This window comes from Bombina bombina, chromosome 1, assembly GCF_027579735.1.
Source record: "Bombina bombina isolate aBomBom1 chromosome 1, aBomBom1.pri, whole genome shotgun sequence".
NCBI classification, from domain to species: Eukaryota; Metazoa; Chordata; class Amphibia; order Anura; family Bombinatoridae; genus Bombina; species Bombina bombina.
The window spans coordinates 852,062,704-852,076,064 of NC_069499.1; the positions used below are offsets into that span (position 1 = coordinate 852,062,704).

At 39.5% G+C, this 13,361-nt stretch overlaps 1 protein-coding gene across 2 annotated transcripts in view; it reads left to right on the top strand.

The window, feature by feature from the left end:
• The window catches only part of DUS2 (dihydrouridine synthase 2), a 438,383-nt gene that overhangs the window by 77,533 nt on the left and 347,489 nt on the right, over positions 1-13,361 (top strand). For both annotated transcript variants that reach the window (XM_053699495.1, XM_053699494.1), the window contains exon 3: positions 2,535-2,580. In XM_053699495.1, coding sequence (XP_053555470.1) covers positions 2,535-2,580 — 46 coding nt within the window. The remainder of the gene's footprint in view (positions 1-2,534; positions 2,581-13,361) is intronic.

Below are 13,361 nucleotides of genomic sequence, written 5' to 3' on the forward strand. Positions count from 1 at the left end.
GAAACGCTTGATTGTTCGATGATCACGCTTCAGAAGCTTTGCAATTTTAAGAGTGCTGCATCCCTCTGCAAGATATCTCACTATTTTTTACTTTTCTGAGCCTGTCAAGTCCTTCTTTTGACCCATTTTGCCAAAGGAAAGGAAGTTGCCTAATAATTATGCACACCTGATATAGGGTGTTGATGTCATTAGACCACACCCCTTCTCATTACAGAGATGCACATCACCTAATATGCTTAATTGGTAGTAGGCTTTCGAGCCTATACAGCTTGGAGTAAGACAACATGCATAAAGAGGATGATGTGGTCAAAATACTCATTTGCCTAATAATTCTGCACTCCCTGTATATATATATATATATATATGTGTGTGTGTGTGTGTATATGTGTGTGTGTATATGTATATATATATATATATATATATATATATATATATATATATATATATATATATATATATATATGTGTATCTGTATATATAAATATAAATTAAAAGATTGGTTATGGGAGCAAGAACAAGGCTTAGAACTGAAAGTTATTCAGTTTGTATCAGCAATACAATATAATAAAAGTGATACAATGCAGTAAAATATTATATAAAAAAAAAATCCTCTTAAAATATGTGTATAAAAGTTGATATAACAGTTCAGTGATAATAGTCCCAGAAACAATCTAAAAAAGTTGCCACGTGAAAGAAATTCTTCTATAAGACAAGCTCCAGGTAAGTTGGTGTGCCCAAAATCACCAATAAGGATAGATGAACTTCCTACTTACAAAAAACTACCTCAATCAAAATGAGGTAGCGCATTAATTATCTCAGGATTTTTTTTAATCCGCCCCTTAGCCTTTCCTGGTCTGCAAAGCTGTGACTTCTGAATGTAAGACGTTCTTGTGAGTGATGTTAGACCAAGAGCAAAGGAAACAAATTTATTCAAGAGACATTTAAAAAACATAAAAGGGACAGTGAATGCCAACATTGTTATGTTTAAAAAGATAGACAACGCCTTTACTACTCATTCCCCAGCTTTGCACAACCAACATTGTTATATTAATATACTTTATAACATTTAAACCTCTACATTTCTGCCTGTTTCTAAGCCACTACAGACAGCCTCTTATAACATGCTTTTTTTATTTGCTTTTTACAACAGGAGACTGCTAGTTCATGTGGGCCACAGAGACAACATTGTGTTCACGCCCAAGGAGTTGTGGCTGACACTGCACTATTTGGCTAAAATGCAACTCAATAGATAATAAATAAATAAATAGCTGTGTGATCAGGGGGCTGTCAAAAGAGGCTTAGATACAAGGTAATTACAGAGGTAAAATGTGTATTAATATAACAGTGTTGGTTATGCAAAACTGGGTAATGGGTAATAAAGGGATTATCTATCTTTTTAAAACAGTAACAACTGGAGTAGACTGTCCCATTAACAAAATTCCCTTTTTTCTCTGCAGCTAATTTGCAATGTAGTTTTCAGCTGCTGCAATATATCATTAAACTTTGAAAATTGCTTTATTCTCCCGTTAATTAACACTCTGCAATTGTGCTTTAGTATAACTCTCTAATTTTAAAATGTAATTTTATCTCAAAAAGACCTGCAGAAATTTTTTCAGGAAAACAAAAAATCTCATTGCAGAAAGTGAAACAAGTTCTGCCTTTTGGAGACAAATTAGGGACAGTTAAAATGGATCACTAGAGTTTGCAACCCAACCAATGACAGGAATTAAAAGCCCACAATTTATGGAAAAAAATATATAATAAGTAATGAACACCTTTTAGTAGAATTTTTAAACATATAATTAAACATTTTAATTTAAAATATTGAATCCCTAAAATATGTGTCCCCACAGTTTCTGCTGGTTGGCTGTTACAAATCTACTATGCTGTCTGTTATGTGGTACTTAAAATTCTGAATTTTTCAACCCAAAATATAATGATCTTTTGTTTTAGTTTTAATGTTAAAGAATAGGAATAGTCAAAATATTTAGGATGCAGACTATAATCACAGCCATGATTTAATTCCTCTATTGACCTACATGTTCAGGGAAGCAAGGGTTAAACCATGTTACTGGTGTAATTTAACTTATTGATTAATGTTCTGAGAGCGTTATGTAAAGCAGAATGTTGCACTGCTGCCTCTTAAAGGGATAGTAAAGTTAAAATTAAACTTTCATGATTCAGATAGAGCATGCAATTTTAAGCAACTTTCTAATTTACTCCTATTATATTTTTTTTCTTTGTTCTCTTGGTTTCTTTATTTAAAAAAAGCAAGAATGGAAGCTTGGGAGCCAGCCCATTTTTGGTTCAGAACCTGGGTAGCACTTGCTGATTGATAGCTACATTTAGGCACCAATCAGCAAGCGCTACCCAGGTGCTGAAAAATTCATAATGCGGGTAAATTAGAAAATTGCTTAATATTGCATGCTCTAACTGAATCATGAAAGTTTGAATTTTGACTAGACTAGCCCTTTAATACAAACGTGGACCATGCATTGCCTAACTTATGTCTTCCATTGTTTTATTTCTTGTAGGAGTTGGTTGATATAAAGATGCTGCAGTGTAAACGGGTAGTTAATGGTAAGTCATATAAAAATTACCTTTAAAGTATACCAGTTGTTTTGAGTATAATATACCTGTACATCACTTGTGAGAGAAGGAAGAGCATCTGATTTAAAGTGAAAATAAGTTAGTTACTTAAAGGGGCTTAAAGTCCCTATTAATGTCAAGGATCATTGAGAAAGATTTTTGTTAATACTAAATGACAGACTTGCCTTGCACAAAATTCTTCTGCTGTCGCTTTTTAAAGTGACAAGGGATCTGCTGAGACCAGCGCTTTCCGCTGCCCTCCAAATACTCGACCCCCCTCGAATTGATAAGACAATAGAAAGTCAGTTGTAGGGATTTAAAAGGACAATCAACACCAAAATTGTTATTGTTTAAAAAGATAGATAACCTCTTTATTACCCATTCCCCAGTTTTGCATAACCAACACAGTTATATTAATATACTTTCTCCAACATAGGTGTGTCCGGTCCACGGCGTCATCCTTACTTGTGGGATATTCTCCTCCCCAACAGGAAATGGCAAAGAGCCCAGCAAAGCTGGTCACATGATCCCTCCTAGGCTCCGCCTACCCCAGTCATTCTCTTTGCCGTTGTACAGGCAATATCTCCACGGAGATGGCTTAGAGTTTTTTAGTGTTTAACTGTAGTTTTTATTATTCAATCAAGAGTTTGTTATTTTAAAATAGTGCTGGTATGTACTATTTACTCTGAAACAGAAAAGAGATGAAGATTTCTGTTTGTAAGAGGAAAATGATTTTAGCAACCGTTACTAAAATCGATGGCTGTTTCCACACAGGACTGTTGAGAGGAATTAACTTCAGTTGGGGGAAACAGTGAGCAGACTTTTGCTGCTTGAGGTATGACACATTCTAACAAGACCATGTAATGCTGGAAGCTGTCATTTTCCCTATGGGATCCGGTAAGCCATTTTTATTACATAAAGAAAAAAGGGCTTCACAAGGGCTTTTAAGACTGTAGACATTTTCTGGGCTAAAACGATTTATATATAAGCATATTTATACCCCATAGCCTTGAGGAATTATTTTAATCTTGGGAACTATGTAAAATAACCGGCAGGCACTGTATTGGACACCTTATTCTCTAGGGGCTTTCCCTAATCATAGGCAGAGTCTCATTTTCGCGCCTCTGTTGCGCACTTGTTTTTGGGAAGCATGACATGCAGATGCATGTGTGAGGAGCTCTGATACATAGAAAAGACTTTCTGAAGGCGTCATTTGGTATCGTATTCCCCTTTGGGCTTGGTTGGGTCTCAGCAAAGCAGATACCAGGGACTGTAAAGGGGTTAAATATAAAAACGGCTCCGGTTCCGTTATTTTAAGGGTTAAAGTTTCCAAATTTGGTGTGCAATACTCTTAAGGCTTTAAGACACTGTGGTGACATTTTGGTGAATTTTGAACAATTCCTTCATACTTTTTCACATTTGCAGTAAAAAAGTGTGTTCAGTTTAAAATTTAAAGTGACAGTAACGGTTTTATTTTAAAACGTTTTTTGTACTTTGTTATCAAGTTTATGCCTGTTTAACATGTCTGAACTACCAGATAGACTGTGTTCTGTATGTGGGGAAGCCAAGGTTCCTTCTCATTTAAATAGGTGTGATTTATGTGACACAAAATTTAGAGAAAATGATGCCCAAGATGATTCCTCAAGTGAGGGGAGTAAGCATGGTACTGCATCATCCCCTCCTTCGTCTACACCAGTCTTGCCCACTCAGGAGGCCCCTAGTACATCTAGTGCGCCAATACTCCTTACTATGCAACAATTAACGGCTGTAATGGATAATTCTATCAAAAACATTTTAGCCAAAATGCCCACTTATCAGCGAAAGCGCGACTGCTCTGTTTTAGAAAATACTGAAGAGCATGAGGACGCTGATGATATTGGTTCTGAAGTGCCCCTACACCAGTCTGAGGGGGCCAGGGAGGTTTTGTCTGAGGGAGAAATTTCAGATTCAGGGAAAATTTCTCAACAAGCTGAACCTGATGTGATTACATTTAAATTTAAATTGGAACATCTCCGCGCTCTGCTTAAGGAGGTGTTATCTACTCTGGATGATTGTGAGAATTTGGTCATTCCAGAGAAATTATGTAAAATGGACAAGTTCCTAGAGGTCCCGGGGCCCCCCGAAGCTTTTCCTATACCCAAGCGGGTGGCGGACATTGTAAATAAAGTCCCCCCATATTTAAAAAATTGTTTCCTATGGTCGACCCCAGAAAGGACTTATGGCAGACAGTCCCCAAGGTCGAGGGGGCGGTTTCTACTCTAAACAAACGCACCACTATACCCATAGAAGATAGTTGTGCTTTCAAAGATCCTATGGATAAAAAATTAGAAGGTTTGCTTAAAAAGATGTTTGTTCAGCAAGGTTACCTTCTACAACCAATTTCATGCATTGTTCCTGTCACTACAGCAGCGTGTTTCTGGTTCGATGAACTAGAAAAGGCGCTCTATAATAATTCTTCTTCTTATGAGGAGATTATGGACAGAATTCATGCTCTCAAATTGGCTAATTCTTTCACCCTAGACGCCACTTTGCAATTGGCTAGGTTAGCGGCGAAAAATTCTGGTTTTGCTATTGTGGCGCGCAGAGCGCTTTGGCTAAAATCTTGGTCAGCGGATGCGTCTTCCAAGAACAAATTGCTTAACATTCCTTTCAAGGGGAAAACGCTGTTTGGCCCTGACTTGAAAGAGATTATCTCTGATATCACTGGGGGCAAGGGCCATGCCCTTCCTCAGGATAGGTCTTTCAAAGCCAAAAATAAACCTAATTTTCGTCCCTTTCGCAGAAACGGACCAGCCCCAAGTGCTACGTCCTCTAAGCAAGAGGGTAATACTTCTCAAGCCAAGCCAGCCTGGAGGCCAATGCAAGGCTGGAACAAAGGAAAGCAGGCCAAGAAACCTGCCACTGCTACCAAGACAGCATGAGATGTTGGCCCCCGATCCGGGACCGGATCTGGTGGGGGGGCAGACTCTCTCTCTTCGCTCAGGCTTGGGCAAGAGATGTTCTGGATCCTTGGGCACTAGAAATAGTCTCCCAAGGTTATCTTCTGGAATTCAAGGGGCTTCCCCCAAGGGGGAGGTTCCACAGGTCTCAATTGTCTTCAGACCACATAAAAAAACAGGCATTCTTACATTGTGTAGAAGACCTGTTAAAAATGGGAGTGATTCATCCTGTTCCATTAGGAGAACAAGGGATGGGGTTCTACTCCAATCTGTTCGTAGTTCCCAAAAAAGAGGGAACATTCAGACCAATCTTAGATCTCAAGATCCTAAACAAGTTTCTCAAGGTTCCATCGTTCAAAATGGAAACCATTCGAACAATTCTTCCTTCCATCCAGGAAGGTCAATTCATGACCACGGTGGATTTAAAGGATGCGTATCTACATATTCCTATCCACAAGGAACATCATCTGTTCCTAAGGTTCGCATTCCTGGACAAGCATTACCAGTTTGTGGCACTTCCGTTCGGATTAGCCACTGCTCCAAGAATTTTCACAAAGGTACTAGGGTCCCTTCTAGCGGTGCTAAGACCAAGGGGCATTGCAGTAGTACCTTACTTGGACGACATTCTGATTCAAGCGTCGTCCCTTCCACAAGCAAAGGCTCACACGGACATTGTCCTGGCCTTTCTTAGATCTCACGGGTGGAAAGTGAACATAGAAAAAAGTTCGCTATCTCCGTCAACAAGGGTTCCCTTCTTGGGAACAATAATAGACTCCTTAGAAATGAGGATTTTTCTGACAGAGGCCAGAAAATCAAAACTTCTAAACTCTTGTCAAATACTTTATTCTGTTCCTCTTCCTTCCATAGCGCAGTGCATGGAAGTAATAGGTTTGATGGTAGCGGCAATGGACATAGTTCCTTTTGCGCGAATTCATCTAAGACCATTACAACTGTGCATGCTCAGTCAGTGGAATGGGGACTATACAGACTTGTCTCCGACGATACAAGTAGATCAGAGGACCAGAGATTCACTCCGTTGGTGGCTGTCCCTGGACAACCTGTCACAGGGGATGAGCTTCCGCAGACCAGAGTGGGTCATTGTCACGACCGACGCCAGTCTGGTGGGCTGGGGCGCGGTCTGGGGACCCCTGAAAGCTCAGGGTCTTTGGTCTCGGGAAGAATCTCTTCTCCCGATAAATATTCTGGAACTGAGAGCGATATTCAATGCTCTCAAGGCTTGGCCTCAGCTAGCAAAGGCCAAGTTCATACGGTTTCAATCAGACAACATGACGACTGTTGCGTACATCAACCATCAGGGGGGAACAAGGAGTTCCCTGGCGATGGAAGAAGTGACCAAAATCATTCAATGGGCGGAGACTCACTCCTGCCACTTGTCTGCAATCCACATCCCAGGAGTGGAAAATTGGGAAGCGGATTTTCTGAGTCGTCAGTCATTTCATCCGGGGGAGTGGGAACTCCATCCGGAAATCTTTGCCCAAATTACTCAATTGTGGGGCATTCCAGACATGGATCTGATGGCCTCTCGTCAGAACTTCAAGGTTCCTTGCTACGGGTCCAGATCCAGGGATCCCAAGGCGACTCTAGTAGATGCACTAGTAGCACCTTGGACCTTCAAACTAGCTTATGTATTCCCGCCGTTTCCCCTCATCCCCAGGCTGGTAGCCAGGATCAATCAGGAGAGGGCATCGGTGATCTTGATAGCTCCTGCGTGGCCACGCAGGACTTGGTATGCAGACCTGGTGAATATGTCATCGGCTCCACCATGGAAGCTACCTTTGAGACGAGACCTTCTTGTTCAAGGTCCGTTCGAACATCCGAATCTGGTCTCACTCCAACTGACTGCTTGGAGATTGAACGCTTGATCTTATCAAAGCGAGGGTTCTCAGATTCTGTCATTGATACTCTTGTTCAGGCCAGAAAGCCTGTAACTAGAAAAATCTACCACAAAATATGGAAAAAATATATCTGTTGGTGTGAATCTAAAGGATTCCCTTGGGACAAGGTAAAAATTCCTAAGATTCTATCCTTTCTTCAAGAAGGTTTGGAGAAAGGATTATCTGCAAGTTCTTTGAAGGGACAGATTTCTGCCTTGTCTGTGTTACTTCACAAAAAGCTGGCAGCTGTGCCAGATGTTCAAGCCTTTGTTCAGGCTCTGGTTAGAATCAAGCCTGTTTACAAACCTTTGACTCCTCCTTGGAGTCTCAATTTAGTTCTTTCAGTTCTTCAGGGGGTTCCGTTTGAACCCTTACATTCCGTTGATATTAAGTTATTATCTTGGAAAGTTTTGTTTTTGGTTGCAATTTCTTCTGCTAGAAGAGTTTCAGAATTATCTGCTCTGCAGTGTTCTCCTCCTTATCTGGTGTTCCATGCAGATAAGGTGGTTTTACGTACTAAACCTGGTTTTCTTCCGAAAGTTGTTTCTAACAAAAACATTAACCAGGAGATAGTCGTGCCTTCTTTGTGTCCGAATCCAGTTTCAAAGAAGGAACGTTTGTTGCACAATTTGGATGTAGTTCGTGCTCTAAAATTCTATTTAGATGCTACAAAGGATTTTAGACAAACATCTTCTTTGTTTGTTGTTTATTCTGGTAAAAGGAGAGGTCAAAAAGCAACCTCTACCTCTCTCTCTTTTTGGATTAAAAGCATCATCAGATTGGCTTACGAGACTGCCGGACGGCAGCCTCCTGAAAGAATCACAGCTCATTCCACTAGGGCTGTGGCTTCCACATGGGCCTTCAAGAACGAGGCTTCTGTTGATCAGATATGTAAGGCAGCGACTTGGTCTTCACTGCTAACTTTTACTAAATTTTACAAATTTGATACTTTTGCTTCTTCTGAGGCTATTTTTGGGAGAAAGGTTTTGCAAGCCGTGGTGCCTTCCATCTAGGTGACCTGATTTGCTCCCTCCCTTCATCCGTGTCCTAAAGCTTTGGTATTGGTTCCCACAAGTAAGGATGACGCCGTGGACCGGACACACCTATGTTGGAGAAAACAGAATTTATGTTTACCTGATAAATTACTTTCTCCAACGGTGTGTCCGGTCCACGGCCCGCCCTGGTTTTTTAATCAGGTCTGATAATTTATTTTCTTTAACTACAGTCACCACGGTATCATATGATTTCTCCTATGCAAATATTCCTCCTTTACGTCGGTCGAATGACTGGGGTAGGCGGAGCCTAGGAGGGATCATGTGACCAGCTTTGCTGGGCTCTTTGCCATTTCCTGTTGGGGAGGAGAATATCCCACAAGTAAGGATGACGCCGTGGACCGGACACACCGTTGGAGAAAGTAATTTATCAGGTAAACATAAATTCTGTTTTTTACCTCTGTGATTACCTTGTATCTAAGCCTCTTCTGACAGCCCCCTGATCACATGACTTTTTATTTATTATCTATTGACTTGCATTTAGTACAGTGTTGTGCTTACTCTTAAATAGCTCCTCGGGCGTGAACACAATGTTATCTATGGCACACATGAACTAGCAGTCTCCTGTTGTGAAAAGCAATTAAAAAAGCATGTGATAAGAGGCTGTCTGTAGTGTCTTAGAAACAGGCAGAAATTTATAGGTTTAAAGGTTATAATTATATTAATATATCAATGTTGGTTGTGCAAAGCTTGGGGAATGGGTAGTAAAGGGGTTGTCTGTCTTTTTAAACAATAGCAATTTTAGTGTAGACTGTCCCTTTTTAATATACTTTATAACATTTAAACCTCTAAATGTCTGCCTGTTTCTAAGCCACTACAGAGAGCCTTTTATCACATGCTTTTTTATTAGATTTTCACAACAGGGGAGTGCTAGTTCATGTTAGCACGGAATTGTTAAAGGGCCATGAAACCCACATTTTTTCTTTCATGATTTAGAAAGAGAATGCAATTTTAAACATCTTTCTAATTTACTTATTTTATCTAATTTGTTTTATTCTTATGATATTCTTTGCTGAAAGGCATATCTAGATATGCTCAGTAGCTGCTGATTGGTTGCTGCACATAGAAGCCTCGTGTGATTGGCTCACCATGTACATTGCTTTTTCTTCAACTAAGGATATCTAAAAAATGAAGCAAAATAAATAATAGAAGTCAATTGTAATGTTGTTTAAATTTGTATTCTCTATCTGAATCATGAAAAAAGGATTTTGGATTTAGTGGCCCTTTAAGTTTAATGACTTAAAGTGCCCATGTTTTTAGGAGTTTTCTTTTAAATACTGGGCTGTAAGTCATTCAACTTGACAATCACTTTAAGGAAAGAGATGATAAAATTGTGAATAAATATCTTGCTGGTGACTGATAAAAATGAGTGGCCTTCGTAGATGTTACTGTAAGATTTAGCTTGTGCGTTTTTGACGGCCGGAAGGGGCGGAGCTGCACGGATGCTGCGTGTGGTAGCGCTTTGGTTGGGATAGAGCGCGCAACAAGCCCCAAGTGCTCCGAGGATTCGACTCGACAAGCCTGACCTTTAGGCGAGCTGCCTGGTGCCCGCAGTAGTAGCGGGAAGCTTGGAACCCGACGGAGGGTGAGCAAAACGGCCGCCACGAAATAGGCGTAACAGCAGACCCATTGCCTGGGTCACCTCTTGGAGGAACAGAGCTTCGGAGCGGAGAGACATCTACAAACGGCAAAGGGATAAGTACGCTTGCAAAGCCGGAGAGACAGCAAACAATCTCAAAGTAAGGTACTTTTTCCGCTTATTATCTGGAAGAACTTGTGTGGGGGGAACGAAGATTAAGGGAGACAAGACAAGGCCAGGTATGCACTTGTGATGATGCGTATTGGGGAGTAGGCAAAGAATTGCTGGAATATTGGTTAAGGATGGAGGTCCCCAAGTAAACAAGGCCTGTTCGTGTAAGGGCGATCAGTGTAATAAGCCCCCTTAATATGTAACAACATACTGATGCAAGCAGTGTCCCCCCCACGAAGAAAAACATATAACTAAGGGGTCTAGGAGAGATTTAACAGATATCCTGTTTGTATACTGTATCAAGGTTTGAGATCCCTAAAGCGAAAGAAAGTGCTGTAGCAGTATCTCATGGAGTAAGGAAACCTTTATACTACAGCTGTTGTTAGCCAGGTACCGCAAGGTGGGTGAAGTCCTGGTGGAACAGGAAAGTGAAGAATATACTCCTTTTCTTTTATTCCCTTTGTCTCTCTGGGCTAATTGATAAGGTCTACATTGATTTCGGCTTATACCCAAGACTACTATAAACTTTGCTGAAGTAAAAATAACTGGCTAGTGGAAGAGTTGCTATATAAGCCTATAAAGGTTACTGAATGCTACCAGTCTAAGATTTTGCTATCTGCCTAGTGGAAGAGTTGCTATATAAGCCTATAAAAGCTACTGAATGCTACCAGTCTAAGATTTTGCTATCTGCCTAGTGGAAGAGTTGCTATATAAGCCTATAAAAGCTACTGAATGCTGCCAGTTTAAGATTTTGCTATCTGTCCATTCAGGAGCCTATAGCAAAAAAGGCAATTATAACGGACAAAGAGAAACACCTGCAGTCTGCCTTGAGTAGCAATAGAAGGATACATCTATAGAGACAGTTGAAAATCAATTATAAGAATGTTTCTTAGGAACTGGACTACTCAGAGAACTTTAAGAGCTATATATTAAGCTATATCCAATTTTTCTGTGGCATGATATGAAGCGCTAGGCTCCCAAAGTATTGTAATAGGCTAAGATTTTAACACTGAATAATTGTAGTAATTTAAGAAAATGCTAGGAAAGTTAAATGTTTAACCGTGGTCAGATAAAGCTGCTGAAAGAATATACACAATAACAGATTATAAAGGCTTGTTTGGAAATTTGCTGGGCATTGGGTATATAAGGAAAAAGAGCTATATTGATATCTATAGATAATTGACTGTTTCTAAAAATACAGACAACTGTTTCTCGACTTAGAATCAGACACTACCACAGACAGCCACACCTTACACGAATAGAGTGTTAACACACCACTTAGAATTTACCCCTCACACGTCAATCACTCCCCCCCTTTTTTCTGTCCCCTCTTTTTCACCCCTTGCCTGTCCACCCATTTGGACTTGTTTAGGCCACCACCAGGCCCTTATTAGTTTAATCACCCATACACATACATATGGAAAGATTTGTCACTATTAAAAATAAATCACCGGCAATGCCACCAAAAGGGAAAGAAAAAAAAACGATAAAAAGAAACAGTTTAGATACAGAGAATAGAATCTTGTTAGAAACATCAAATATACATACAATGGAGTCTCAGGACCTAGTAAAACAATTATCAGATATTATGTTGCCCCAATTCGATCAGGTAAAGAGGGACATCTCAGAATTAAGGGCAGAAGTTAAACAGTTTTCAGAGAGGTTACAAGAAGTAGAAATCAGAATATCTGATATAGAAGATATGAATGTCAGACACAAGACTAAATTAAAGGAACAATCTAGCCAAATACATATGCTGCAAAATAAGGTCGAAGAATTAGAGGACCGAGCTAGACGAAGCAATGTCAGAATTATAGGACTCCCAGAGATAGAGGAATTTCAGGATTTAATACACTTTACGGCAATACAGCTACCTCTAGGATTGGGTATGCAAATTCCCCCACAAGGGATACAGGTTGAAAGAGCGCACAGAGTAGGTAGCGCTAGAACTTATACGGATGGTAAGACTAAGATTAGACCAGTTATTGTCAAGTATTTGAACTTTCAAGACAAAGCCATGATTATGAGTCAATATAGGAAAAAATTCCCAGTAAAGATAGGAGAGTATAACATCTTGCTTTTCCAAGATTTTTCAGTAGAAACGTCAAAAAAACGAAAAGAAATGGTACCTATTTGTACAAGCTTAATCAAAACAGGTCTGAAAGCCTCAATTATATATCCAGCCAAAATTAAAATTTTTAATGAACAAGGAAACGTTCTACTGAATAATTACGAAGAAGCGAAAGATTTCCTATATTCTAGACAGAATTCTTAGTAACAAGAGTACAGAAGGAAGTACCCCAAAAAGGATATTAACCAGGTTCTAAGAAAGAATAAAGTTGGAGATGATCAATAGTGTTAATGCTATGGTTAATAGGCTAGAGCCTCCAAGAGAAGTTATGGTTATAGTTTTAGCTGAGCAAGATGTTCTCAGCACTTTTGGGCGATACGGAGAAGGTTTTCTCTGTATCTGGTTTTTATATTATGCATTGATTATTGTTTATTATGTTCTGTGTTGTGCGTTAATTTTCCCATCCCTCTCTTTCCTTACCCATGGGGCTCCCCTCTCCCCTTTTTTTTTTTTTTTTTTTTTTCTTCCCTCTCTAGCAATGCGCTATAGGGTATACTATAATATTTGATTAATATTTGATGGCTGAACAGGTAAAAGTAATATCATGGAATGTGGGAGGGATTTCCTCATTATGGAAGCGGAAAAATATTTTGAAACAATGTAAAAAAAAATAATGCAGATATAATTATGCTACAAGAGACACATTTAAAAAAACAGGAATTAGACAAACTTAAAGTAGGGTGGGTAGAGGAGGTGATTGCAACGCCCTGCACGACAAGAAAAAGAGGTGTAGCAATTATATTAAATAAAAAATTAGAGTACAAAATTATGGAGAAAGAATTAGATATAGAAGGAAGGTTTGCAATCTTACATATTATAGTATATGAAAGACCTCTGATTTTATGTAATATTTATGGCCCAAATAGCCTAGACAAAACTTTCTGGAACAAGATTCAAGTCAAACTAATGAAATATGGTACGCAGAACATAATACTGGGAGGCGATCTAAATATGGTGATGTATCCAACACTAGACAGGCTAAAACCCTCTATGAATAGCAATAGC